At 45.1% G+C, this 24,753-nt stretch overlaps 1 protein-coding gene across 17 annotated transcripts in view; it reads left to right on the top strand.

Moving 5' to 3' along the window:
• The window catches only part of RALGPS2 (Ral GEF with PH domain and SH3 binding motif 2), a 286,135-nt gene that overhangs the window by 68,712 nt on the left and 192,670 nt on the right, over positions 1-24,753 (top strand). For 14 of the 17 annotated variants that reach the window (XR_010590027.1, XR_010590025.1, XR_010590028.1 and 11 more), the window contains one exon: positions 24,635-24,718. The exons of the other annotated variants lie outside the window; for them this stretch is intronic. Coding sequence is in view for 9 of the 14 variants with exons in the window: in XM_005304201.5 (XP_005304258.1) it covers positions 24,635-24,718 (84 nt within the window). In the remaining 5 variants the exon portion in view is untranslated. The remainder of the gene's footprint in view (positions 1-24,634; positions 24,719-24,753) is intronic. 17 annotated transcript variants of the gene reach the window in all.

The raw sequence follows: 24,753 nt of genomic DNA, 5'->3' as shown, positions 1-24,753 counted from the left end.
CTGATGACACCAAACATTCGGAAAGGAGGTTATAAACAGTAGTGCAGTTCCCCAGCCACTTCACAGAGTGTATGGCTTTGGCTAGCACAACACTGTATCACTTTCTCTCTCGGCGACAGAGATCCTCTTTTGAAACATATAGGAAGATAAGAAAAGCTAGCTTCTATCAAAGTAACACTAGATATCCTCTGATGCCTCCTCTGCTGTCACTTCATTCTTTGCTACATCTCTTCTTTGCAAAACACTGACTTGAAGAATGTGTTTTAGGCTTTAGATGCAGACACCATATCCAGAAAGAAGCTAGTTCAAGCACTCTTTGATAAGTTTAAAAGTATGTAGCTAATTTTCTTCTATTGGAACAATAATCCCAGTCCCAGAAAAGAGAGATGCTCTGTTTTCTACTTCAGGTTCTCTGCATCAGTAAAAAGATCTTTGTCCAGTTCTGGACATCTCTATCTTCAACCTCTCGGTGCACATGTGTTCAAAAAGTTGATGGTCCGGGTAGCCAACTTGAGACAAGCGCAGCTGCACATACTGCCACTTGAACCATCTACTGATGAAGGTGCAGCTAAATGAGGTGATGGCTTGACATTTCTCCACAGTCACTAAACCATCCAATTCCTGGCACATCATGGATTCAAAGTGAAGCAGCAGAACTTTTTGACCCATCTCAGTAATTCTTAAATCTGGGATTTCTGAGCCAACCTAAGTCTTGTGCTAGCGCTTAAGAAGAAATTCAACAAAATTCATGCCCTTCACAATTTGCAGCTAGTTGACATGATAGTAGTTTGTGGAAATGATTTTTGGGGCAGTACTCCACCTCTTTCCCCTTTAGAACTTTCTAATCAGGCACTGGTGGTAACAGAATATGTATCCTTATTGAAAATCCTAGATATTAGTCTGTCTCTTCAGTGGTAGTCTCATCTCTTTAAGGACAAACCTTGGGAAATTCAAATAACTGTCACTCACTATCAGGTTGGAAAGCTCATGTAACCTTGCATGGCACAGGGCAAGTGGCGACCTCAGGAATCAAACTCCTGGAAGTGTGGGGAATGTAATAACCAGCTTTCTTCCCAGGGTCCCCCTGCAAATTGCAGATATCCATTAGGAGAGTGACAACAAAACCATTATGACTTAAGTCAAGTGCCAAGATGGAATAAAAAGTAGGAGCCTAAACAGAGATCATATTCTTTACCTGATACACCTGTCTCTTTTCTTCAGAGCCATATACTTCTATGGCAAAACCAGCATTCAGGTTCACTTGCAAGCTAAATGCAGGAATAAAGGAGCAAGACTAGCACACCATTGTTCAGATTGCATGTAAGTGATTTCATACGTAAATAGACTGTTTACACCCAAGTCCAATCAAAGATAATCCAGTTCTGCTCTTGGCCATGGCACCCATAGGTCAGAAGAGTGGATGCCCAATTATTCTCTGTCTGAGCCTCCAGGGTTATGCCTTTCCCCTCCTATCCAGTGTAGCCAGAAAGATCAGCTAGGGTTTGGATTCAGTAATTTGGATCACCTCTTACTGATATAGGTACCCTTTCCCAGCCTGATTTGTATATGCATCAATGGGTGGGAATGACCGTTCCTCATGATCTCTGTTTATAAAGAACAGTCTTTTACTACTTTTATTTACCATACAAGATGTCTTTGCAAGTGAGTAAAATACTGAGGACGGTTCTACACTAGAAGCGCTACATCGGCTGCAATGTAGCGTGTCTGGTGAAGATGCTCTGGTGAAGTCCTGTCGGCGGTGCTGCCTGGCAAAGGCAGGCTACTCCCTACCTGTTCCGACACTGTGCTGTGCCCCGGAAGTGGCCAGTAGCAGGTCTGTCTCCTAGGTGGTGGAGGGAAGGGTGGCAAAGGGCTCTGCACTCCGGCCAATGGGAGCTTGGGGGGGGGGGGGGGGATGCTTGCGGGCGAGAGCCGCTTGTGCGCCTCCGCCTAGGAGCCAGACCTGCTGCTGGCCGCTTCCAGGGCGCAGCGTGGTCCGCAGTGCTAGGACAGGCAGGCAGCCTGCCTCTGCACCCCTGCTGCGCTGCTGACCAGGAGCCGCTTGAGGTAAGCCTGTGCCCCAAGCCCCTGCCTGAACCCCCCCAAGCCCAGAGCCCCTTCCTGCACCCCAAACTTCTCATCCCCCCAGCCCCACCCCAGAGCCTGCACCCCCAGAGCCCCTTCCTACACCCTCACCCCCCCAACCCTCTGCCCTAGCTCTGAGCTCCTCCCACATGCCAATCCCCTCATCCCCAGCTCTATTGGGTTGTGGGCTTCAACAAGTTTCTTCAACTGGGTCGCCAGAAAAAAAGTTTGAAAACCACTGCTCTAGAGTGCAGTGATTCCAGAGCAAAAACCTAATCAGTGATTTAATCAGTTGTACTGCAGCTAGTTATATTATGCTTTTCAACTGAGGCCAGATCTACAATACAAACTTACATCAGTATAACTACATCTCTTGGGTGTGAAAAATCCACACCCCATGAGTAACGCAATGATACCAAACTAATCCTTGATGGGACAGCTTTTCCTGTCAACATAGCTATTGCTTCTCATGGGGGTGGATTAACTATGCTGACGGGAGAAGTGTAACAGTGTCTTCACTAAAGTGCTATGGTGGTGCAGCTGTGCTGCTGTAGTTTAAGTGTAGACCTGCCCTGAGTTCCAGAAGACACATCTGAGGAATGTATTAACTGCTTTTCATTGAAACGTTGGGTCCTTTTCACTTCAGTTATTCAATATCTTGAATTATAAATTATCAAGATAACTACTGCTACTAATAGCCACACCAGTGAGTTTTTAACTTTTTGTAATGTGTTTAGTTCCTTTAGCTAGATTCTGACTAGGTTAGATAATAAAGTTTTGAATCATTTGGATGAGACAGTGCAGGAGGGATTATAGTTGGGTGTGGGGTTACCACTAGCTATAAAAGTTGCATAATGTTTTCCATTATGAACACTTATTTTAACTCACTCTGATTCGCTAAAACTTTCACCTTCCAGCTGAAATATTTTTCATACTTGTTCTCTGCCCCAGTCTTTCCCTACCTTAAGCCTTGATTGCACTAGAAAACTGAACTATTTGTTAAAAATAGTTAATGTTATAGATTCCATTGAACTGGTATAGAAAACAATTTAAATGCCAGTGTAGAGCAGATAGTTTTCAATACCATTCAAGAAGTCTGTCATTCTTTCTAAAATGGTGTTGAAAATGGGATTGAAATGGTACTTAAACAGTTTTTGCTACCAGTTCAGAAAGACATCTTGCTTAAAAACATTTTCTGTAATAGTTTCATTTCTTAATGTAGACTGAGCTGTAGATTCTCCAGACAACTTGGTTTATTTCAAGGCTCAATCAGGTTCCCTACTCCAGTGTTGGGAGATTTCCACATGAGTAGCAGGTATTGACATTGACAAAAATTGTGATCCTTTTCGACAGATATTGGAGTACCCTGGTGCCTTTTAGAATGAAGGTTCTTCTTCGAGTGCTTGCTCATATCCATTCCATTAGGTGTGCGCGCGCTGCGTGCACGATCGTCGGAAAATTTTCTACCCTAGCAACACCGGCGGGTCGGCTGTGGAGCCCCCTAGAGTGGCGCCTTCATGGCGCTGAATATATACCCCAGCCGACCCGGCGCCCCCTCAGTTCCTTCTTACCGCCCCTGACGGTCGTTGGAACTGTGGAGCGCGGCATAGCTGTTCTCCACTCTCCCTAGCTTAGTTAGTTATTCACAGTTATAGTTATAGTTCTAGTAGTTTATAGTTAAATAGTTTTTAAAACATTGTTCATTTGTTCTAGTTTAATAGTTCAAGGGGATTAAGGGGGTTGTCTTCCCCTTTCTCCCCCGGCCGCGGGGCCGGGCTCATGCCCAACGCTCCCGGCTTCAAGCAGTGCGCCTCCTGCGCTAAGCCTATGCCCACGAGCGACCCGCACGACTCCTGTCTGAAGTGCCTGGGAGAGTCCCATCAAACAGATAAGTGCAAGATCTGTAAGGCCTTCAGACCAAGGACCAAGAAGGAGCGGGACATTCGGCTCCGGCAACTCCTTATGGAGGCGGCACTTAGTCCGGACGCTCCATCAACGAGTCAGGCCCCGGCACCTAGCACCTCGGTGCGCAGTGCCCCAGCGGCACCGGCCATGCCGACCATGCGAGTGGCGTCGGACAAGCCTCCCCGGCACCGGACCTCATCGGCACCGCAAGCACAACAAGTGCCTCGGCGCCGGTCATTATCCCCAGGGCATAAAAAAGCCCATAAGACGGGGACCTCTGTGCCGAAGACGCCGGCTCCCCCAGTGCCGGGGGTAGAGCCGCGTCCACCTGTGGAGCACCGGAAACAGGTGCCTCCAGCACCGTCGACTCCGGCGCCGAGGCCGTTGAGTCCGGTGCAGATAGCGTCTCCACCGAGACCGGCGGTGATACAGTGCCTCCCGTCGACTCCAGAGACCTTCGCGGCGGCGAGAGACTTAATAGCTCTCACGGAGCCGGCACCGCCCCAACCACCGGCACCGTCGGCACCGTTGACTCGTCCGGTCCAATCCAGGGGGAAACCTGCCTTGATGCGCCCTCCATCGCAGGGGCTGGAACCACGGCACCGGTCCAGGTCCCGAAGCAGGTCCCCACGCCGCTCGCAGTCCCGGCGCCGGATATCACCTCGGCACCGGTCGTACTCGCGGCCAAGATCTTCGTCGCGGCACCGCTCTACGTCTCGGCACCGCTATGATCGTCGGCACCGGTTGACATCGAGACGTAGTTCTCGGCACCGATACGATCGACGCTCGACGTCGAGAGGCCGCTCCCGGCACCGGGCCTACTCAAGATCATCTTCCAGGTCCAGATCCGACTCCCGGCACCGACGAGGTCATCGGCACCGGTCGCGGTCCCGGCACCGATCGCCGGCACCGCGTAGAGATAGAACATCTCCGGACCGGCACCGTGCGGCACCGCAGCCCACGGGATTCGCCTCGACGCTCTCGGCACCGCCATGGCCATCGAGATCGGTGTCTCGCTCCTCGGAGGACCTATCGAGATCGGCATACCCCCCTCAGGGGCAAGCCGAGGAACAGGACTTGGGCCATTGGCAGGAGATAACAGAGGACCATACTCATGGCCCATCTCACTGGTCGTTCTGGACCCCGTGGGCGTACCATCAGGCGCAAGGGGCTCCAATAGCTTCGACCTCTCGCTCGGGCCACTCCGTTAGAAGGGCCCCGGAGTCCACCATCTCTCGGCCTCCGCCAGGGGGCATGGAGGCTTCCGTGTCCGCACCACCTGACGTCCTAGACCCAAGCGCAGGTGATGCTCCGGCCCAGGAGCAGGGAGACCAGGACCCTCCCTTGGATCCTGTACCACCGGAGGCATCTTCCTCTTCCTCTCCGGATGAGGCAGTGGCGGGCACATCGTGCACAGGTCCACCTCCAATAGATCTTCGGGCTCACCAGGATCTCCTGCGTAGAGTAGCCCGTAATATGGACCTGCAGGCGGAGGAGATAGTGGAGGTGCAGGACCCCATCGTCAATATCCTCGCAGCGGATGCCCCATCGAGGGTGGCGTTACCCCTGATCCGCACGATACAGGCGAATGCAACTACGATATGGCAAACTCCTGCCTCCATCCCACCCACAGCGAGAGGGGTGGAAAGAAAGTACTTTGTCCCCTCCAAAGACTACGAGTACCTGTATACCCATCCCCAGCCGTGTTCACTGGTGGTGTCATCAGTGAATGCAAGGGAGCGCCACGGTCAACAGGCCGCAGCGCCCAAATCGAAGGAGGCTAAGCGCCTCGATTTGTTTGGCCGTAAAGTTTATTCAGCCGGAGGGCTGCAACTTAGAGCGGCTAACCAGCAGGCGCTCCTGAGCCGCTACAACTTTAACTCCTGGAACTCTATGGGGAAGTTCAAGGAGTTGGTTCCCCAAGAGTCCAGGGAGGAGTTTGGGGCCTTAGTAGAGGAGGGTAAGAAGGTGGCTCGGACCTCCTTACAGGCCTCCTTGGACATAGCGGACTCGGCTGCGAGAACCCTGGCTTCGGGCATCGCTATGCGAAGGACCTCCTGGCTCCAAGTTTCGGGTTTGCCCCCTGAATTACAACAAACCCTGCAGGATTTGCCCTTTGAAGGACAGGGGTTGTTCTCAGAGAAGACGGACTCTCGCCTGCAGAGCCTCAAGGACTCCAGGACAATCATGCGCTCCCTGGGGATGCATGTTGTGGGTCCTCAGCGCAGGCCATTTAGGCCTCAGCCTCAGCGCTTCTACCCCCCTCCGCCTCGTCAGAGACAGGACTCGGCCCGGAGGCGAGGGCGAGGTGGTAGAAGAAGGTGGACCGGCCCTCAACCCGGTCAGAACCAGGGGCCACCTAGACCACCTTCAGGCCCCAGGCAGAACTTTTGAAGGTGCGGTCGAGGATCCAGTCATCCACCAGGATCCAGCCCCCTCCTTTCGGGATCGCCTTTCCCATTTCCACCGTGCTTGGTCCCTTATAACTTCGGACCGTTGGGTCCTTCGCGCGGTGGAGAGGGGATACGCTATCCAGTTTTCTTCAATCCCCCCCTCCTCCCCCCCTTCCCCGTCCCTCTTCAGGGACCCTTCTCACGAGCAACTTCTTATACAGGAAGTTTCTACGCTCCTGGCTATGGGGGCCATAGAGGAGGTTCCAGTGGAGTTAAGGGGCAGGGGATTTTATTCCCGTTACTTCCTCATTCCCAAGTCCAAAGGAGGTCTGCGACCCATCTTGGACTTGCGCGGACTCAACAAATTCGTAGTAAAGTTGAAGTTCCGCATGGTCTCTCTGGGGGCCATTATCCCACCCGGTCTTTCATCCTAAACCACATGCTACTCGCCAGGATCAACGTTTGCATTCTCTGGATGTACGCAGGGCCCTGGCTTTCTATATTGACCGCACAAGGCACTTTAGAAAGACGACGCAACTCTTCGTTGCAGTGGCCGACCGAATGAAAGGCTCACCGGTCTCCTCACAATGCCTATCCTCTTGGATTACGTCTTGCATCCGGACTTGCTATGACCTGGCAGGTGTCTCAGCACCGCACCTCACCGCTCATTCCACGAGGGCCCCAGCTTCCTCGACTGCTTTCCTGGCGCAAGTTCCGATCCAGGACATTTGTAGAGCGGCGGTTTGGTCATCAGTCCACACGTTTACAGCTCACTATGCACTAGTGCAGCAGTCCAGGGACGATGCTGCCTTTGGATCAGCGGTTTTGCACACAGCAATGTCTCACTCCGACCCCACCACCTAAGTTGGGCTTGGGAGTCACCTAATGGAATGGATATGAGCAAGCACTCGAAGAAGAAAAGACGGTTACTCACCGTTGTAACTGTTGTTCTTCGAGATGTGTTGCTCATATCCATTCCAAACCCGCCCCCCTTCCCCTCTGTCGGAGTAGCCAGCAAGAAGGAACTGAGGGGGCGCCGGGTCGGCTGGGGTATATATTCAGCGCCATGAAGGCGCCACTCTAGGGGGCTCCACAGCCGACCCGCCGGTGTTGCTAGGGTAGAAAATTTTCCGACGATCGTGCACGCGGCGTGCGCACACCTAATGGAATGGATATGAGCAACACATCTCGAAGAACAACAGTTACAACGGTGAGTAACCGTCTTTTTAGTGCTATTTGAGTTGGAACTGTATGTTTGATGCAGCATAGCTGGATATTTGACCTGAGACTGCTTTGGCTAGGTCTACTAATGTGAGTGGCACTGATAAAATGGGATCATCCTTTTTTTTTTTTTTTTTTTTTTTTTAATTTTAACTCCGTTTGTAGGTATTCAGTAAGGCCAGTACTTGAACACAACAGGACTGTTTTGGTTCCAACTTTTGATGCACAAGATACTTACTGTTTTGAGATGTCCTTTCAAACCATAACAAGCCAGTCATAGGAAGTAATTTTATATCCATGATTCTCAATTTTTTATCACTTTCCAGGTAAATAAGACCTACATTACTGATTTACTGAATTTTAGGAAGTTTGCTGTCACGCTGGAGAATGTAACCTCTTATAAGGGACATTTTTCATGATATTACAGCATCTGTTTTGCATTTGGCTGTTGTTTAAAGCTGTATATCTTTGTCCTCTTCGTGTCCACCAAACTGTGATGGATATTTCCTGTTCTTTGAGAACTTTGAGGCAGATCACACTTTACAGTTGGTCTGAGGGTTAGGACCACTCCTTTTGGAGCCTTCTCAAAATTCTGTCTTCATATAGCACAAATAGCGGCACACAGTCCTCCTTTGACGCACATCTTTTTCAACCAGTTTAGGGGTGGGGATTCATTCCTTCTCCAAATCTACAGTTTTTCTTCAGTTTGGCTTTGTCACTGCTCCCCCAAATTTAGTTTATTAATTTTAATTTGAACGGAGAGCTTTTGAGGTGGCACTAAGTTGCTCCTTGCTCTCTCTGCTCAAGCATCAAGATGATGGATCTAACACAGACAGTGAACAGGACCAGATTCCCCTGGTACCTGGGGACAGGCTAGATTCCAACAGACACACCTCTCAGGAGTCCAGCCCTTTGGTTGGCATGTGAACTGGGACTCTGTCCAGTGGAAGAGCAGGCAGAAGCCAGGAAGGCTCTCACATTTCCTGTATCCTCAACTAGAGCAATCATTAATAGCATGCCCAGACAGTACTTAATTCAGTAGCTGAGCTGATTTGCATGCCCCTCCCCTCCATTGCAATTGGGGACAAGTACTATGGGACATCTAATAAGCATCATGTTCTTAGCACTCCCATTAATTCAGTATACCCCAACCTCACTCGTCCAGTAGGTAGTTAAATATTTCACCTTCTTACTGGCAATTCTGTTCCTTGACTCCCAGCAAATGTCTCCCAGGATATGTGGCTTAATGTCAATGGAGTGGTAAACTGTACTCCTTCCCACTTCCAAATTATGCATGGGACAGTTCTCTGCCCTCATAAATATGATAACCTTCCTAGTGGACCGTCAGTTCAGCCCTCTTAAAACATAGGGGATTGGCAGTCTTCTTGAGGGCTCTGCAATGTAGGATGCCATCCTCAGACTCTGCAAAAACTGTGTGAGCAAAAGAAACTCCTGGTGTCGGTCAGTCTCCTCCCTTCTCCTATACTAGCCCCAAAGGAAAAAGAAAAACAAACCAAAGACAAAAAGTCCAATGGTATTCTGAGCTTGAATTCCCAGTTCAGCCTTGATCTGTCAGCACCAATAAGCACGTGACTGCAGAAGAAAAAATGAAAAAGATCAAGAACATAAAAAGCTTCTTCACCTTTATCATTCTCTTCCCTCCCCTGATTCACACATTGAAGTGGAAGAAATAAAAATCAAGAAAAATTCAGGCTATTTCCATCTATATATGACTTTTCAGTAGAAAAAGAGGAAAGTTTCTTCATCCAACCCAGGTGAAGCAGAGGAAATGGCACAGGAGACACTTTTGCTTCCACAGCTATTCAAAACCCTGGAAATTCAATCTGAAGCTGCAGGGGAAAGGGAATCTGTTGAGTATGACAAGCAAGCAGCCTGCAAATACTTGCCATTTTTTTTAAAATATCAAACCAGATTATTGGTAAATCTAGAAGCTCTAGCCTCTGCCTGAAGATGAAGATTGTAACTTTGACCAAAGAAGATGCACTGCCTTCTCTTGTTCAGGATATGTGATTTCCCATCAAAGAGAGAGAGAGAGAGTTTCTTCCTAAGTCTCCCTTATCAGTAGGGTAAATGAATGGTGATCTTCGAGGTGTAGCAACAAAACCTCTTGTAAGCCTTGAGATCCTTGGCTCAGTTATTCTGCTTCTCTAAAACCATCCTGGCCTGGACTCTAATGAGCTTATACTCCTAAGGTCAAAAGGCTAAGGGAAGCATTCCAGAAAGTTTTCCTAAAATTACATTTGTCTCTGTGGCACTGGATTCATTTGAACACATGGAATCAAAATCCCCAATACTGCCTCAGGAAAGAGGGATTACAAGAAAGATACTGAGAGCCATATTCCTATCTTGGCTTCAGCAGAGCTATGCTGATTTACACCAGATGAGAATCTGGCCAAGAAAGAGTACATAACACTGTTCCCAATCTTTTAGCTACAGAAAGGGCATTAAAACTAGAACAACCATGTTGATGTACATAAAACAAGTATATGGAATAATACAGATAAACATACAGGAACCAACAGAAATGCAAGCCCCACAGCATAAAACTCTTATGAAGGTGACTTTTTTGTTTCCCTGTATTTCAACTATCTTGTGGAATCCCTTTGAGACCTGATAGAGAAACACTAAATATAAGTGAACAGCAATAGCACAAACTCCTTAAATGAAAAGAAATTGATACAAAGGAACAGGAGAAAATTAAAGATTACTGTCATAAACTCCACTACAAAACAAAGAATTCCAAATTTCTTACCAAAGGTGACTTCAGAAACACCTCAAATGGTCAAAGAATCCATTGCCTTACTAGAAACTGCTTACAGAATTCAAGGAAAATAAACCCGAAAAAGTGAAGAGCACCGGAATATCTGGATGAAATGGTCATTAAACACTCCCTTGCCAAAATAACACTGAAACGACAATCCCAGATTGAGTTAACTAGGGGAACAGTAGAACAAATCAAAATTCTAGAAGTTTAATGAAGAAAAAGTAGTCCATAATTATGTAAAAATATTTAGAAAGGAATGAAAGAAAAGGAGAGGGTGAGAGAAATACAAATATAACAATTGCAACATTCCCTGCCACCAATGTGTCCACCCATGAGAAAAGTCTCGAGACATAGTAATATCACGTGCCTCCTAATAGAAATAAAATGACTTACATGAAGAACAAAATCCATGGAAATATAAATTACTATCTTCCCACAGTTCCTCTGTCAAAACTCATTAAGCCACAGTTGTTAAACATTATATAAATAGACTTGAATGGAATATGCTTAAAAGAAAACTACCTAATTTCAGGGGAAAAACGAGTCAATCACATCTGCCACTATCGATGAAGTAAAACCTTCTCTAATGAGACAGAACCGTACAAATCCTGGAGTGGACATCTAAATATGCACACTGGAATTAATGTTCTAAGAAAGGTGGATAAACATGTAGAATTCCAAGTACCCATTGCAAGATAATGAACAATGAAAAATTATCATTCATTAAAGCCACCATTTCACCCAGGAGTCTTTCCTGGATCTGAGCTTTTTATTGCAAGGCTTGTGAAAATCTGAGGTCTAGAATTTTGACCTTTCAGGGCAGTAATAGCAACACTTCTACCATCAAGCATCACATGCCACTATCTACAGGCTATAAATACTCCATCTCCAGAATTCAAGCACAATCCTTCTTATCCATAGATGGCGAATGTGTTTCTAGTGTTACTACATTCTGTTTCTAGCCCTACATGTCTTTTAAATTCCCACATTCCAGTTATTTTCCAAAACCTTTTTGCCTCCGCACCTTTTTCCTGTGTGCAGTGTTGGCTTTGATGGTTCTTTTTTTCTTGACACCTTGCAATCTTTGCTAGATCTTTTCCAGTGTTAATTCATTGGGTTTCCTGTTACTGTTTATGCTGTTGCTTTTTTGTTTAACAGGTGTGTATTCAAAGGAGAAAGGAAGGGAATTTACGCTCCTCAAGGCTTGTTCATATGACTGATACGAAGTTGACAGCCACACGTATTGTCTGTCTAGACTCACCTATCACATAGAGGTAGGGAGTGGAGCGTTGAGACTTGGCCCCATCTACACTGGCAAGTTTCTGCGCAGTAAAGCAGATTTCTGCGCTGTAATTCCCGAGAAGTACACACTGCCAAGCCATTTACTGCACAGAAACTGCGCAGTTGTAGCACTCTAAAAAAAACCACTCCGATGAGAGGCATAGAGCTTTCTGCGCTGGGGCTACAGCGCCATGGTGCCAGTGTAGACACCGTGGCGATTACAGCGCTGCGATTGGCTTCTGGGAGGTGTCCCACAATGCCTGTTCTCACCTCTCTGGTCATTGGTTTGAACTCCACTACCCCGCCCTTAGGTGACCAATTGTCATTCCCACCCCATACATTCCTTTGCAAATTTGAAAGTCCTCTTCCTGTTTGCTCGGTAATGTGTGCAGTGATCTCAGCGCATCTTTTCAGGTGGCAATGCCTGCTCTACGCACCAAGCGATCCCCCGCTTGGAGCAATGCCGAGCTGCTGGACCTCATCAGAATTTGGGGAGAGGAGGCTGTGCAGTCCCAGCTGCACTCCAGCCGTAGAAATTATGATACCTATGGACAGATTTCATGATGCATGATAGAAAGGGGCCATGACCGGGACACATTGCAGTGTAGGGTAAAAATGAAGGAGCTGCAGAACGCCTCCACAAGGCGCCGGAGGCAAACTGCCGCTCCGGTGCTGTGCCCACGAGCTGCTGGTTCTACAAAGAGCTGGACGTGATACTTGGTGGCGACCCCACCTCCACTGCAAAGGCCCCTGTGGATACTTCATTGGCTCGCGTGCCAGTCGAGAGTGGATCGAGCCAGGAGGAGGAAATCTTGGATGAAGAGGGGGAGAGGGAGGGGAAACCGGAGGCAGAGGATGGCTAGGAGACCAGAGATGCATGCAGTCAGGTGCCCTTTTCTACCCTGGAGGAGCCTAGCCAGTCACAGCAGTCAGATCTTGTCGAAGAGCAAACAGGAGAGGAGGCCCTTGGTAAGTGGATCTGATTTTGGGAATTGCTGAAGCAATTTATTGGGGCAGGAGGGTTGCAGAAAGCAGGCTTGTCTCCCACCGCATGCCTAGTCTGAGCAGCAGAACAGGCTGTTGATAGACTCCCTCACTTCACGGGAATCTCCCTCAGAGGTCTCCAAGAACCTCTCGTGGAGATACTGGGCAATCCGCTACCACAGGTTCCTCGGCAGAGCTGCTGTGTTTCTTGCCCCATTAATGGTAACTTTCTCGTGCTACTGTGCGGTCCTGGGCGGGGGACCATTGCTGCACACAGGCGAGCTGCATAGGGGCCAGGGTGGAAGCTGCATCTTGGAGGAGACCCTCCCTTGATTCCCTGCTCACCCTCAACAGCGAGATATCTTCCATAATGATCACATCCTGTGGAAAGTGTGGGGACAGGAATGATTATCAGGCCCCCCTTACAGTGCTGGCTCTCCCCAAGAGCCACATGTCCAGTGTACAGCAGGGTCCAGGAAGAGTGATTTACCTTGCCCCTGTGGCTACTCAGCATTTTGGGAGTCTTGTGGCTCGTGTGCTTGCCTGGGGGTCAGCCAGCTAGTGACAGGTGTGTGAGTACTGGCTGTGTTTTAAAGCACTGAATCAGTGTTGTCCATGTTGCAAACAATACTGCTTCTGTAAAATGTTGCATTTAAACTTCACAGAGATGACCTTGGGAGCCCAATAACCTTCCTCTGTTAGTGGCGGCAGAACGGCTGTGCAGAATTAGAAAGTGGCCACAAAGAACTAAGGAGGACTTTCTCTGTGAGGTTATGATGCACTCTGCTGCTGAGAAGCAGGAATTGAAGGAGTGGCGGGACAGCGAGAAGAGGGAATGAAAGGAAAACATGGCATACTAGAAAGAAGCCATGGAGCGGCTCTTAAAGGTTATGGAGCACCAAGCGGACACGCTCCAGGCGATATAGCTCTTCAAATGGAGCAGCTCCATGCCCGCCCTCCCCTGCAGCTGCTGTCACAAAACTCTTTCCCAAGTACCTACCCCCCCAACCGCCAACACACTGTTATCAACCTCCTGGCTCCACTCTCTCTACCCGCAGCATTCCACTCCTCCCTCCTCACAGTCCAGCAGTGTGGACTCCCACTACCCATTGCACTCAACACCCATCCCTCTGCAGTTTAGCCCTGCTGAAGTACACCCGCTGCATTGTACTCCAAAGGAGAAGGTTGGGTATGATCCCTGGCCATACACAAATCTGTAGTCATCCCAGAACCCCTTCTTCTCTGGAGACCTTCCCTTCCTCCATCTCTCTCCCTGCTGATGTATTTTTGTCATTTGACACTTTCCTCTGGTTGCTGTCTTTTAATAAAAGAATTGTGTTGGTTTGAAAGCAATCTTTATTCTATTAAGTGAAAGCAAAAAGAGCACTGCAAAGCAACATGCAATTATGTTAAACCCCCTTATTGTATCATGTGCACCAGTTACCTCCTAGCATTACAAGCCCTGCAATCCTGAGCATAGCACCAAATATTAGTGGCTTTCAGCTTCAAATTGCTGCTTCAAGGCATCCCTGATCCTTATGGCCCCGCGCTGTGCCCCTCTAATAGCCCTGGTCTCTGGCTGTTCAAACTCCGCCTCCAGGCACTGAGTCTCTGCAGTCCAGCCCTGAGTGAAGCTTTCACCCTTCCCTTCACAAATATTATGGCATGTACATCATGCGACTATAAGCATAGGAATATTGTCATCTGCCATGTCCAGCTTCCCATACAGGCATCGCCAGCGGGCTTTTAAATGGCCAAATGCACACTCCATGGTCATTCTGCTCGTACTCAGCCTGTTGTTGAACCACTCCTTGCTGCTGTCAAGTTGCCCCGTGTATGTTTTCATAAGCCATGGCATTGCAGGGTTTCCCAGAATCACAATGGGCATTTCAACTTCCCCTATGGTGATCCCTGCTTGCAGCTTTTTGAACAGGCCAGTGTTCTGAAAGATGTGTGCATCATGCACCTTTCCGGACCAGCCTGCGTTCATGTCTGTGAAATGCCCACGGTGATCTGCAAGCACCTGGAGAACCATTGAGAAATACCCCTTGCGATTAATGTACTTGGTGGCTAAGTGGTCTGGTGCCAGAGTTGGAATGTGCGTGCCATCTATTGCCCCTCTGCAGTTAGGGAAGCCCATTTGTGCAAAGCCATCCACAATGTCATGCACGTTGCCCAAAGTCATGGCCTTTCAGAGCAGGATGCAATTAATGGCTCTTCACACTTCCATCAACATGACTCCAATGGTCAACTTTCCCACTCCGAACTGGTTAGTGACCGATTGGTAGCAGTCTGGAGTAGCCAGCTTCCACAGTGCAATCGCCATGCACTTCTCCAGCAATGGGGCAGCTCTCATTCTCGTGTCCTTGCGCCGCAGGGCTGGAGTGAGCTCATCACACAGTCATGTGAAAGTTCTGCAGCCAATGCTTGTCATCCGAGATGTGCATCACGATGAGTTCCCACCACTCAGTACTTGTTTCCCAAGCCCAAAAGTGGCATTCCACTGTGGTCAGAACCTCCGTGAATGCCACAAGCAATCTCTGATCTTGCCACATGAAGTAGCTAAGACACATGTCGCACTGCTCTTGCCTTTGCAGTTTAAGGAATAACTCCACTGCCACTCGTGAGGTTTTGGTCAGAGCGAGCAGCATACTGGTCAACCGTTTGGGATCCATTCCTGCAAACTGAAGAGGCAGGACGTGCAGTACACAAACAGTTGAAAGATGGTGCCAAATACGACAGAAGCACAGGGATTGCTGGGATACGAAGCATTGCATCATGGAGCATTGGGACAGGACCCAGGATGCCCTGCGATCCCCTCAGTCTTCCCACAACTCTTAGCAGCAGAAGAGGAAGAGGTGCTCTGTGGGATAGCGGCCCAGAGTGCACTGCTTTGAATACTGCTGCAAGTGCCACAACTGTGAACATGCTATTGCGCAGGCAGCTGTCAACGTGAACACACAACAGCGGTTTTCCTGCTGAGTGGCGCTGCAACTGCTGGCGCTGCAACTTTGCCAGTGTAGATGTGCCCTTAATGATCAGATGTCATTCTGTGCCCTTAAGATGTGGGTAATGCCTTTGATCCTTCTTGAGGCATTCCAAGAAGACTTCTTAAGTCTGGTACAAAGGCTGGCCTGGAGTGCTTCGAAGAAGAATTTTTTCGAGTTTAAACCTGATTCAGTCAGATTGCAAAGTGCTGAGACTCAATGCTAGTACTACCCATGCAAGTCTGAGGTACACATTTAAAAAGGAGGTACCATTTCATTCTTAATGCATGTAAAATGGTGCTTTTTCATGAACCCTGACTCTTCTCCTCTCCCTCACCTTTCTTGGTCTTGGAAGTCTTTCTTCTGCTCCCATCAGCTATTCCTTCAAACTGCTCCCTCGACGACATTCCCCAGCTGATCTTCTTTGCTCCTATCTTATCCTCCATGCATGCTTCTCATTCACCACTCTACTCATTTGGCATGTCTTCTTCAGACTTTCAAATATACCAATGTCAAAAAACAAACCAGCCTTGCCCTGTCTTCATCTCCCCACCCTCTTCACCTTCGTTTTTCCATTTGCCTAGGATTCCTATCTTTCCTTTCCCATCTCTTTAGGTGCCCTCACCAAGTCTTGAAACCTTCTCTGCCAAAGTTGTTAGAACTTTTTGAACACTAAATACAGTCTGTGTTAAAGTTAATGCAGCTTCCATGTGATATATTTTATGATTGTCAAAATATCAAGGATAGGGATGATTTAGATAGGGTGGAAAAAATAATATAACAAGGAATAATGGGATAAATTTCAGGAAAAAATTTTTAGGCTGACAATGTCAGGAGGATTTCCTTACACTGCAAAATTTTTAGGCCGTTCACAAGTTTTCAAAGGGAAATGGTAGAAGGCTTATGGATTCTGACCTTAAAAAATCTAGACTGAACAGAACACTAGAATACACACTTAGGAAATGACCCTGGAATGGTCTAGATGACCTACAGGAATAATAATTAGAGATGGGGGGGAAAAGCTATTTAAAGGAGGTCTGATCTAAAATCTTCACAATATTGCCTTTGCAGTTGGATTATGTTGCCATGATACTGTCTACTTTTAGTAAAGGGAATAACTTGAGAGTGCTGAAGTCATGTTACTTGCTTGGCAAAGGCAGAACTTTAAATATTTTAATGGGGACCACTGATTGGTTTTCTGTTTAGTTTCTGAGATTTTTGTTTGTCTTTAATCCTTTTGAAATTTGTACTTTGCATCTGAATAAATGGCTCGGTGTGGGATCAGTTGCTAAAATCACCTGAAACTAAATATTAGGCAATGCACGAGTGGTGCTGCCCTACGATATTAATTTTCATAAATAGTTTACAGTTTGAATTTTATTGTGGCAGGAAAAATTTATTCACTGATTATATAAGAAATGCCATATCATCAGACATGCAGTTATATGAATGTTGTGCAGCTCTTGTGTGGATTATAATCTAGAAATTAAAGGCTCTCTCTTCAACTGACAAAAAAATCCAAATATTCCTATAAAAACGTATTTTTCTGTTCTAAGATATTATTTTTAAAGTCAGAAAACAGTATTGCTTTAGTTCTTACTTCTGCAGTTGTACTGGATACCTGTATAATTTAGAATTTACTCAATTAGCAGCTTTTTTTATCTTGTAAACTGGAAATTCTGTTTGAAGGCTCTGACTCTGTCCTTAATTCACCTTGTATCTGGGTATTGCAATGCTTGTGGTATGGAAAATTAAATGTATGTTTAAAAACAAACACAAAAATGCCTCAAAGCAAATTTATAGCTGAGCAATACACTGCTTAAAAAAAGGTTAATATAGAAACTGTAAGAATAGCTTTAATTATAGATAGGTGAATGTTGCTTTTATGCTAATATAGAAAGACCATTACTGTAGTCCGGATGAATAAGCCTAGCAAATACGTTCTTGTAGATAGGCAGTATTTAAAATAAGGAAAATATAAGATGTTCAAAATATACTTGGTGGCTTGCCCACTTTTGATGATTGTACTTATTTAGGCTCAGGGTGGACTCGATTTAATTATGGATTTCTACATAAAAGTGTATTTTTGTTGGATGTTATAAGCTTAATACATATTCTTCACAACTCAGATAGATATAGGTTTCATTTTTAGAAGGTACACACTATACATTTTTAAACAGTGATTTATTTTGAAAACTTTTCAGACTAGTTTTACAGCTATATCAGAAAATGAATGATTGTTTGGTTATTTCATTTACCAAAGGTAATTGAAGCAGATATTTATGAAGTCATTGGGAGGTGAACTATCTCCAATTCAACAGGTTAATCATTAATATTTGGAGGATTTTCTTGCCATGCTGTATTAGGAGGAGAACATCACGAGACAGACATTTACATTGTTTTATTTAACTGAAACAACAACATTAGGTATTCTGGATTTTTTTTCTTCAACAGCAAACATAATATTTTAACAAAACAAGCATATGAATTTTGGAATTTAGTTAAACATTCAAGTTTTTTTTTAAATCAGGTTTGTTTTTGTTAAAATTGTTTTTAACTAAAATAGTTAAATGAAATATATATTTAAAAAAAACAACAACAATCCAAAATTAAATTGACTGTTAGCCAGGTCAACATGAGAAACTTAAAATATTGTCTTCTGCAGCTAGCTCTGTCGTCTTCACCTTCATTTTACTGTTTGTTCATAATCTGGAAAACAAAAACAGGCTTTCCTGCTTTTTTGAGGTCCCAAACGATTTCTCAATTTGGAATGAAGTAGTCCAAAGGAAGAAAATATTCTTTCTACACTGGCAGAAGGAGCTACTGCTGTTAAAAGTGAAATTATCTCTTCAACAGTCTCTGAATCCAAGTGCTTAAGTGACTTCCACCAGTTCACTGGTGTGACTTTCTTTAAAACATCAGCAGCAAACATATATTTCTTGAATGGTTCTTATTTCCAAACTAGGTCTCTATTACAGCCTGCTGCCCTGAAAGGTTTTCCTTTCTAGTGAGAGAATGGTATGGTAGATCTCAAATCAATGAAGACTACATTTAGAAAGACCTCAAGATTTCTGGAATATGCTGCTCAAACAGTTTTCCTTTTGTTTCTACTGCCCGTCCCTCCCTTCACACCTTTATCTCCAGACTTCTTCTCCTTGTCCAGATCTATTCCGCCCCCTACAATCTTTTCTATTCATTGAACTTTTTGAAACTTTGCACTTTTAGAGAGAGGTAAGGGATTGACTCAGTGTACACAAATTTGCAGAGGGACAATAGGGTTGAGGTCTGTTATTTCTCACCTCTCTTATTTCTTTATTGTTATTTATTTATTTTTGCTGTTAAGAAGCATGTTATCTCTTGTCAGGGTTCCCTCCCCACTCTGAACTCTGGGGTACAGATGTGGGGACCCGCATGAAAGGCCCCCTAAGCTTATATTCTTACTGTGTTATAGGTGAAACTGCGTTATATCGAACTTGCTTTATCCGCTGGAGTGCGCAGCCTCGCGCCCCCCCTCCCCCCGCAGCACTGCTTTACCGCGTTATATCCGAATTCATGTTATATCGGGTCGCGTTAGCATTTCCTTGCTATTACCGTATATACTCGTTCATAAACTGATTTTTTTAAGTAAAAAAGGGAAGCACCAGAGAAGGGGGTTGGCTTATGAATGGGTATAGAGAGGGAGAGGTGGGACACGGTCCCTCCCCCCAACAGAGGGAGCAAGGAGAGGCAGCACAGCCAGAAGGGAAGAGGCGGGGCCAGAGTCTCCGCTTCTGGCCATGCTGCTCTCCCCCCAGCCTCCGAAGCAGCTGCAGCTCCGGGGCTGGCAGGCTGCAGCTGTGCTGCTCGGCCCTGCCCCCCAGAGCAGGCTGTGGCCGCGCCGCCGGAGCACACTGTGGCCATGCTGCTCGGTCTGGCCCGCCGTAGCAAGCTGCAGCCGCGCTGCCCAGCCTGCCGGAGCAGCTCCAGCCAGATTAGACACATCCTCCCCTGGCCCATCCCAGATAAGGTGGGATGGGGAGAGAGTGGGGGTCCCGGGCAAGGGGTGGGGTCATGTAGGGGGTGGTCACAGGGGTTACTCCCCTGACTCCCAGCTTCTCCGTCCCCTCCTCCCCCCAAATTTCCCCACCGGTTGCTGTCTCGGCCCGTCAGGGTAAGCAGCTGGCATGCCGGGATACTTTTTGTTTACTTAGGTTTACATCCATGCCTGCAGATGCTCAAGGTAAACAAACCATCTTGGCCCGCCAGCGGCTTACCCTGATGGCCCGGGAACCAAAGTTTGCTGACCCCTGATTTATAGAGTTGGCTTATGAACGGGTTATAAAAAATTTCCATTTTTACTTAGCCATCTTGGGGGGGAGTCGGCTTATAAACGAACCGGCTTATGATCAATTTCTGTAATTTTAGATGTATCATTATAGGATCTTTTTTGGAGCTGGTTTACCTACTTGGTCTCTTTCTTTGTCCCAAGAGGGAATCAACAAAGAGAGCACAAACAAAACCTTCCCCCCCCTACCCCCGAGATTTGAAAGTATCTTTTCCCCTTGGTCCTTCTGGTCTGGTGCCAACTAGGTTAATTGAACTGATTAACCCCTTACAGGTAAGTGATTTTGTACCTATGGCCAGGAGAGATTTTATGTTACTGCATACATAAGGGTTGTTACCCTTCCCTTTATATTTGACATCTCTGGAGACACAAATCCACAGTTTGAGAACTGCAAAACTAAGCATCTCTGATGGTATCTTCTAGACTGAACACTTGCATAGATAGAAAGATTAACCTAAATAATCTATACAGAAGCCCCTGGAACTCCATAAAATTGGGTCCCTAATCCATGAACTATTGGAACTCATTTACAAAACTTTTCTTAATCATTACCTGAATATATTGTCTCATACTATAGAATTAGAATTTATAATCCCTATTCCATGAGGCATCTAATATTTTGTTCAGGACAAGTTAGGTGAGAAAAGGCCTTATCCACCAAATTACTGCCTAGTGTGTCTGTCTCTGCAGTACAGCATGGCAGGCTTTCCCTTTTAATTTGATTTTTCTTTTCCTTGAAGGAATACCCAGACACTTTTCTCCCCTTCTCTTTTATTTTACCTCCCTTTGCTGAACGGTGATGGCATTGGTGAGTTAGACTGGTTTCTTTCCTTCTGCAGTCTCTCCAGATCCTAAGCCCACACAGCCTAGTGACAGTCATCCCAGCGAACTTCAAGTGACTACCTTATAAAAGCCAAAATCTTCCCTCAAAGTAAAGTAAAATAAAATAAAATAAACATAGCTGGGCTTGATTCTCTGCACCCATTCTCACAGAATTAGTCAACAGGGTTGACAAATCAAAATGCTACAAGAAAAAGACAAAGAAGGCAGTATAGCCATCTTCAGTATGACCCCTCAGATTCTACATCACTCAAGGAAGGAGATTTGTTAGAATCTGACTCTGAAGAATCAGATTCCCTCAGAGAACAGTCTATTTCCTCATGAATATTTTAAAACCACAGTAAGGAGACACTGATCTTAGTTGTACCTCCAGAATAAACCAAGCAGAAATCCAGTCTCTTTATAGGGGAAATATTTCCCCTCCAGCTCAAAAATTGAAACTTATTTCCCATCAGTGCAGTTGTTGAGGAAGTGATCAGTTCAGAATGAAAATAGCCATTGAAATAAGTGCCTTAATAGACATCTCATGAAATATTATAAATTCCAGGATTAAAAAAACCTACCTACTGTTTGGTGCAGATACCAGGGACGTGGCTGTGACTGCTGAGGCAAAATAAATGGTCATGCCCATTGACAAAGTGGACTGGAAAATAGAATTCTCATTGTGTAGGAATTAAGCCACAGATGAATCTCTTCTGTCTGGCCATCTATTTTGCTTGAATATATCTAACATGGTTTAGAGGACTGCTCCCACTGAAAGACAGAGACAGCCTTTCTTAACATGAAATCGGTCACATCATCCTTCAAGGAAAATGCCACTGTGGATTCAATCACAATGTCCACCTGGTCAAACGCATCCAGTTCAATTACTAGGACACCCATGAATCCTGTCCGGAGAGCAGACAAGCAAGCAAAACAACTTGTGGCTTCCATTTCTTTTTGCAGCTGAAAAGGTGAGAGAGACTAGGCAAAGTGTGTGGTGGAAATTCAGAAAAGGAAATCTTTCTGCTGTAGGGTGCCATAAAAGGGATTTCAGACAGTTCCATTTGTTTTCTACTATGATCACTCCAGGATCAACAGAAGAGGTCAGACACCAAACATTGGAAGATATGGAAACAGGAATTTAGTGGGAGGAAAGTCCTGGCAGGAGCGTATGCAATCCTTAAGCGCAACAAATGCCAAGGCTCTCCACTTGGGAGAAGCAGCAGATCCCTGTCTGACTAGCAGATCTCTCTCTTTCTCTCCCTCTTTTCCCCCTCCCCCATGTGAAAGATCTCCATTGTAGACAGATGGGTTCTTATGATAGAAGAGCAAGGGTATTTCAGTCTGAAAAATTCCCAAAAGACTGCTGCATTACAGACATTTAAAAAAAAAAAATCTTCGAAACAAACTGGGTTGTTCTTGGCAGTAGAACCACTACTTTCCATTGGGACTGTAGAACCAGTTCCCCAAAGGAGAAGTTATCCAACTTCTCTTTTACTGTACAGAAAAGGTCTGGAGTGATCAGGCCCTTTTTGGACATCAAAGGTCCTCAAGTACAAGGGATTCCAAATGGAGACTCTTTCACACTGAGTATTTATCAAAAGTGATTTTCTCATTCCAGTTGGGTGCATGGATGTGTCTCAAGATTTGCTTTCTCTCGCTCATATTATCATTAGAGGCCCTATATTTTGACCATACGTATTTCCTAAAGGTTCTAGTCACTCATTGCCAAACTTTGCTCTGGGGAATGTGAATGTAATGCATTCCTGGATCACTTCCTCATTTGGAATATGAATGAGGACCACAGAGATCGCTTTGAGAACACTGCAGGAACAAAGATTTTTTCATCAATAATTAGAAAAGCATCCTACTTTCCACTCAATTCTACAGCTGGGAGAAATCGTTTATACTTCCAAAGGCATCATGTATCTCTTAGCAAACAGTCTGACAAATTAAAGTCTGTAATCTCAAAGATCCACTTTGGAAATACTTGTGGTCTCTTGTTGGTACTATGTTAACAGTATACAGTGTGTTGTATATCATATTGATATGAAATTAAAGAATGTGTGTTCTTATATTTGAAGCCCTAAATGGTTTAGGTCCTCACTATTTGAGAGACCTCCTGCCTCTCTGATATACCCACATCTGTTACAGTCATGTGAGGTGCTTCCTGGGATGGGAGGGGGTTACTGGGGCTGAGGAGGCCTTCTCAGTGTGATTGTGATTAAACACCTTATGAGTTGAACACAATAGTTGTGTATTAATTTTGTTGTACCAATAAAGTGGAAGCCAACTGGAAGCATGGAGTAGTGCTTGGTTTTGATAAGTTATGGTACTATGTCTGTGGTGTTAAAATTGTGTAAATGTTTAAAGGGCTTGAGAGAAACAGTAATAAATTGAAACAAATGAAGCTACTTTGCTATTTGGCCATTTAATAATTGCAGATTGTCAAATAATAGACCTCTTGAGGTCCCTTCCAACTCTGATATTCAATGATTCAATAATAATTGGACCAGATTGTCAAAATACAAGTATTCATGCAAACAAACTCTGTTGCATGCACTTAACCCCAGATTTGTGCATGTAGATAAAGGATTGAGCAGATGCAAAACTATGCATACTGAAAATCTGACCCATACTGTGTAGGATTTTGCATTACTTTGTGAGGTAGATTTTTTTTTGTGTGCTGTGTGTATGTTGTGTGATGTAGACGAGGCAAATGTATCGTTGTTGGTGCCTGTACATATACAATTTGGAAGTAAGAAATTTTAACTAGATCTGCTCCTTCAGAATTAATTGTAGATAAATAGCAATGGAGAGCAGCATTTTCCATATAAAATCCTGGTGGTGGTTGGGGTGGAGGTATTAGGGAAGGAATCATAATTTGATAGTTCTGAAAATCTTTTTTTCAGATGCTAGAAATTAGAAATAATTTGTTAGAATTTAGAAGTAAATGAATTATTAGGGGCTCTATTTTTAGGTTTAAATGGGAAATGATAAATCACCTGTTTTTTCTCTCATGACTTGCTGCCATGTTACCTAGGTTGTTTGATGACATGACATTCTGGGCTAATTACAAGGCCAGTGGTTCACATTTTCAATGCTGGCAGTCAAGCAGTCTCTTAAATAAGACTGGGTATTGTGGATAAACAACTAACACAACAAAGGGGCCATTCTAGTTCCTGCCACTGCAACCACCGGAGGAGATGATGGCCCTCTCAGTTTTGTTTGTAAACTTTTTTTAAAAAATTTAGTGTACAGTTTAATGAAACATACTGGATTATGTATATAAGATGCAACTGTCGATGCATATCAGTTAGATACATTTTTTTTAATAAACATCTTGAAGAAATTACCTTAAACCAAACCTCTAAACATGTCATCCCTCTATGCTCTTCCAGGCCACATGTAAATCTAAAAATAGAACTTTCAGTCTGAAACCCACCAAATTGCTATTGTGTTATTTCATCCATTTCAAAACACAACAAAACAAAATACCCCAAACCCTGAATTCAACCAAAATCAAACCCTAAAATCAGATTTTTGAAAATTTAAGAATAGTGTTTACTTAATAAACAATGAGATTTTTTTTCTATTTATGTCTTATTTGCATCCAACCCAATAGATGCAAACATACCAAAGCAGTCTGGAAAAAGTTTAACTCTACATATTTGTCACCTCAGTGCATTGTTGCATTTCATTGCCAAAATAAAGAAAATGAAGATTTGAGTACCTTGAAATGTATATAACCATGTCTGTCTTTGTTTTGTACCAAACATGCTGAATATGCTGATGGCACTCAATAAACTATAAATATTATAAACCAATTGTCATCCTCATATTCTAGGAATTGTCAAGTTGTGGGTGGAATAAGAAAGAGAAGTACAGTTCTGCTCCAAATGCAGTTGCCTTCACAAGAAGATTCAACCATGTGAGTTCTTATTATAATGGCAACATGATTGTATG

The sequence above is a fragment of the Chrysemys picta genome, chromosome 8, assembly GCF_011386835.1.
Source record: "Chrysemys picta bellii isolate R12L10 chromosome 8, ASM1138683v2, whole genome shotgun sequence".
NCBI lineage: Eukaryota > Metazoa > Chordata > Testudines > Emydidae > Chrysemys > Chrysemys picta.
Note: the sequence above shows the minus strand (reverse complement) of the source record. Positions and strands in the feature narration are given on the sequence as shown.